This window comes from Rhipicephalus sanguineus, chromosome 7, assembly GCF_013339695.2.
Source record: "Rhipicephalus sanguineus isolate Rsan-2018 chromosome 7, BIME_Rsan_1.4, whole genome shotgun sequence".
Lineage (NCBI taxonomy): Eukaryota > Metazoa > Arthropoda > Arachnida > Ixodida > Ixodidae > Rhipicephalus > Rhipicephalus sanguineus.
Window position 1 is genome coordinate 25,329,908 of NC_051182.1, and position 5,292 is coordinate 25,335,199.

At 49.9% G+C, this 5,292-nt stretch overlaps 1 protein-coding gene across 1 annotated transcript; it reads left to right on the top strand.

Annotated features, from left to right (window-relative positions):
* The first annotated feature begins 2,974 nt into the window (after window positions 1-2,974).
* Window positions 2,975-4,656, top strand: LOC119400633 (uncharacterized protein K02A2.6-like). Its single transcript, XM_037667671.2, has one exon. The coding sequence runs from the start codon at window positions 3,127-3,129 to the stop codon at window positions 4,588-4,590; it is 1,464 nt and encodes a 487-aa protein (XP_037523599.1). The 5' UTR covers window positions 2,975-3,126; the 3' UTR covers window positions 4,591-4,656.
* The last annotated feature ends 636 nt before the right edge of the window (window positions 4,657-5,292 follow it).

The following is a 5,292-nucleotide window of genomic DNA, read 5'->3' on the forward strand; positions in this document are numbered from 1 at the left end:
AGCTACGGCGGCAACATCCGCCATTGCAAAGGCCGTAAGTGGGTAGCGGAGGAAGATTCAGGTCTGGCCGTGTCACAAGCACCCTGATAACCTCACTTCCCTCCAAGCGGCGCTGCTGGCGCCACCGCGGATGACGACGATGATGCGGTGCCGTTCCCTTTGTAACAGGTCGCCGCGTGTATAGCGGCTTGACAATAAAAGAGATAATGAAAAAAGAAAGAACAAAAGAAAAATAAAAAATAAACAAGAGTCAAGGCACCGTGCACACTTTGGAGGGAGGGGTATATTACCTTCCGCACTTCTGCAGAGATACGGTTCAATAAAATTTGTTGCTGGGCTAGTTGGTGCATAGTTAAAATATCAGACGGTGGCGCAAAATGGGACAAGGACGAAACAGGAAGAGACAAGCGCTTGTATACGTCTATTCTTCCTGTTTCGTCCTTGTCCCATTTTGCACCACTGTCTTATATTTTAGAGATACGGTTCTCTATCTTTCTAAGCGACGCGTGGTGCGCTCTACCGTGTGACCAGGCGCAACGTCATCAAGCATTGCAGTGACCACGCATGCGCAAGCCTGATCTGCCTATGTACAAGTACACCGGCATCACGCAATAAAGCCTTCTTTCGTTTCCTGCTGCTCGGCTGTTCACATGGTGTCAGAAGTGGGGGCGGTGGTTCGTTTGATACCACCGCAAGTCGGCAATGAATGAACCCACTGACCGGCCGGAAACGCCCGTCGCGAGAATGGCGTCAACACTGCTGCAGCCACCGAGGCCACTAGACATGTCTGGGGACACGTTTTACAACTGGACCGCATGGAAACGTGAGTTTGACCTTTTTGCTACGGCGACGGGACTGAGCCAGCAGCCTAAGGATGTTCAAGCCGCAACCCTTTTGATGACAATAGGCGAGGACGCGAGAAGAACATTCTATACGTTCAAGTTCGACAGCGAAGACGATAAAAAATACCTCAGAATTATTTCAGCAAAGTTCGAGGCAAATTTCAAGCCGTCTGAGAACCTCACCTTTAACGAATTCCGATTTGGCTCCAGGGACCAACAAGAGGGAGAGTCGTTCAATGAATGGCTTACGCAGCTGCGAATCCTCGCGGGAAGATGCGAATTCGGCGAGCTTGAGGAACGGCTGATTCGGAGCAGGATAATTCTTGGCATCAAAGATAAGGATTTCCAGCAGAAGCTCCTCTCGGAAAACCCCTCGTTTTCAAAAGTAGTGCAAATGTGCCGCGCAAGGGAACAAGCAAAAGAACAGCTACTAGAAATCAGAGCTAGAACGGACAATCCGACAATAGCCGCAATCAAAGAGAATACAGCGCCTTGCACGCGCTGCGGTCTTGAAAAACACAAATATGGAAAGTGTGCGGCGCAGGACAAACACTGTAACAATTGCGGCAGAAGCAATCATTTCGCTCGTGTGTGCCGTCAGCCAAAGCAAACACCAAGATCGGCCGCACACGAAGTGAAGCAGGTTGTTTTAGGAGTTGAAGACGAGTACTTTCCAAAAGCCCTAGAAGCATATGCTATCTCCAGTGAGGACCGTCGGTCGGCGAAAATTGTTATCGCTGGTTCATCGATTGAATGCAAAATTGACACTGGAGCTAACTGCTGTGTCATGCCTGAGGTGACGCTTCGGAAACTAACTACGCAGCCGGCGCAGCCATGCTCGACCACCTTGCGCGCTTTTTTCGGCCATAAGCAAACAGCGTTGAGTAAAATCACCTTACCGACTTCGTACATGGCTCAGACCTGTCAAGTGGAATTTTTCATCGTACCCCAGTCCGTGCCGGTAACAGTGAGTGGCGGTGTTGCAGAGCGCTTAGGACTAATATCCCGCGTACGCGCAGTCGACGCACTGCCAAGCCATGACCCAAGTGCCGGTTTCGATGATGTATTCCAAGGCCTCGGGGAGCTGAAGGGTGCTACGAACCACATCGAGCTCGAACCAGGCGCACGAGGGATCGTCAAGCCAGCTCGGAGAGTCGCGGTTGCTCTTCAAGACCGCGTGACACAAGAGCTCAATAAAATGGAGCACGACCTCGTCATTGCAAAGGTAACTGAACCTACTGCCTGGGCAAGCCACATGGTAGTAGTAGTTAGGAACGACAAAGTGCGCATTTGTCTAGATCCTTCGGACTTGAACAAGGCCATACTGAGGGAGCACTATCATATGCCGACATTAGAGGATGTAGTTCCGCGCCTGCATGGGGCAAAGTACTTTTCAACGCTAGATGCATCTTCAGGATTTTGGCAAATTAAGCTAGACGAAGAAAGTTCATTACTATGTACCATGAGCACTCCCTACGGCCGCTACAAATTTCTGCGCATGCCCTTCGGGATTGCCTCGGCCCCAGAAGTTTTTCAGCGGGCAATGCACCAGGTAGTGGAAGGCCTGAGTGGTGTCGCCGTTGTAATGGATGACATTCTCGTTTGGGGAACCTGTCGAGAAGAGCATGACACAAATCTAGCAGCTTTGTTCGCAAGATGCAGAGAGCACAACCTAAAGCTGAATAAAAAAAAGTGTCATTTTTTGCAGCCGCAAGTTCGATACATGGGTCATATCCTCACGCAAGAAGGACTTTGCCTGGATCCCGGGAGAGTAGACGACATCTTGCACGTGCCACCACCGCAAAATTGTAAGAAACTGCAGGTTTTTCTCGGGATGATGAACTTTGTGGCGCGTTTCATCCCCAACATGTCGGCACTGTCTGCCCCTCTCCGGGAGCTATTGAAGAAGAACACGGCTTGGGTCTGGACACAAGAGACCCAAGAAAGCTTCAATACACTTCGCGCCTGCCTAACAAAAGCACCCGTTCTCGCCTATATTGCGAAAGGTGTCCCCTTGACGTTGTCCGTGGACGCAAGCCAGAAAGGGGTAGGGGCAGTTATTTTGCAAAGTGGACACCCAATCGCCTACTCTTCGCGTTCGTTTACCGAAGCACAAAAGAAGTACGCCCAAATCGAGAAAGAGCTGCTAGCCATTGTTCACGGGTGCGCAAGGTTTGAAGACTACATCCTAGGGCAGCCAGAAGTAATCGTCGAATCCGATCACCGCCCTCTAGAGTCAATATTTAGGAAACCACTATGTGAGTGCCCGTTACGATTGCAACGTATGAGACTCTCCCTTCAAAGGTTTCCTATAAAAGTGGTTTACAAACCAGGAAAAGAACTCTTTCTAGCGGATGCACTCTCGCGCTTTCCAAACCAGAAGGAGCTGAAAGAAGAATCACTGGATTTTCATGTACATGCTCTCTCTTCTCTTCCAGTCTCTGATCGGCAACTGCAGGAAATCCGGGAAGAGGTACTCAAGGATGCAACAATGACCGAACTGTGCAGCTATTCAAGCACAGAATGGCCTGAGAGCAAGCTTCAGGTGTCTGAGACCGCACGAGCGTATTGGAACTACCGCGACGAACTTCACGTCGAAGATGGCCTTCTCCTAAGAAGCAACAAGTTGGTCATTCCGCCAACAAAAAGGCAAGAAGTACTTCGTTTGCTTCACGCGGCACACGGGGGTGAAGAAAAGATGAAGGCAAGAGCCAAAGCAGTTATGTACTGGCCAGGCATGTCGGCGGATATTGCAGCTCTAGCGAAGGCGTGTCAACTTTGTCAAAGGTACAAGAGCAGGAACGCCAAGCTACCAATGCTTAGTCCCGATATACCTACTTTGCCGTGGCAAGTAGTCGGAATCGATCTTTTCTATCACGAAGGCCATGAATACCTGGTTGTGGTGGATTTCTATTCCTTTTTTTTCGAGATCAAGCAGATGCATCGAACTACGGCAGAAGCAGTGACAAACGTGTGCATGCAAATCTTCGCCACGCACGGCATACCAGCAAAGATATGCAGCGATAACGGCCCCCCGTTCAATAGCACGTGCTTCCGTGTTTTTTCAACGCAGCTGGGCATCATCCACGTGACTTCCAGTCCGCATTACCCTCGCGGTAACGGCATGGCTGAAAGGGCCGTCCAGGAAGGAAAGAAACTACTGAAGAAGTGCAGGTTTGGAACACTGGAGTTTTACAGCGGCCTGCTTGAATGGAGAAACATGCCAAGGGATGACCGCCTAAAGTCACCCGTCCAACGGCTCATGGGTCGACAGACGAGGACCAAGCTGCCCGTACTAGACTGTCACCTAGAACCTCAAACCGTGCCGACCGAAGTTGTCCGAAAGCGCCTCGACGAAATACGGCGAAAAGAACGCGTCTTCTACAACAGATCAACCCGGAATCTACCGGAAGTGCACAGTGGGTCCACAGTATCTGTTTATGATACAATAAACAAGACCTGGGCACCAGCAGTCATGGGCCCGGCAAGTACACCACGCTCTTATATTGTTGCGACTGAGAACGGCCAGCATCTACGACGCACGAGGGAACACCTCAGGTCCACAAACGGGCAGGTTCTCTCGCAGCAGCCAGAAAGCGCGACAGCGTCCGCGCAATCCAGTCCGCAGCCGTGCACCACCGAGCAGCAAGCACCTCAAGAAGCGCTGCGTAGAAGCGCAAGACAGCGAAGAGCGCCACAACGCTATCCTCTCCCAGAGTGCCCAACGCAAACTGTTCAGCGGATGTAGTGAAAATTGAACTTTGAGTGGTTTTTTCAATGTGCCTTCGTTTAGACATTTTGTGTTCTGTTTCTTTTTTTCGTTTCTTTTTCTTTTTTTCCCAAGGGAAGGAAGATGTGACCAGGCGCAACGTCATCAAGCATTGCAGTGACCACGCATGCGCAAGCCTGATCTGCCTATGTACAAATACACCGGCATCACGCAATAAAGCGTTCTTTCGTTTCCTGCTGCTCGGCTGTTCACATACCGCTTCCCTGTTTATCTCACACCATCACCCTCGAATCCCAGTGCGACATGCAGAGGAGTGTCTCCTCTGCCATGGGGTTTGATTGCCTGTGCTGCATTTGAATGGATGGATGCTATGAGCGTCCCCTTTATAACGGGGTGGTGACAAGTGTGCCACCAGGCTCGACAAAAAAAAACAACTTTTTTTTAATATGTTGGCCTAATGCCTCTACTTCGATTAAATCTATCATACTACAGGAAAAAAGAAAACATAAATTCTTAGCCCAGTTCTCTGCCCTTTACGGCAGAATGTCCTGATTTTTTCAGTATTTATTTTTGTCCTTTCTCTCCAATTTTCTGCCACCAATACTCTAACCGTCTCTCACCTATTTTCATCGCGGGTGTGTTCAGCTTTCCATTGATGTCGCTAAAACCCAAGGTTTAATGTAGGCTCGTGCCCAAACGTACTCCTGCAGGTGGATATCT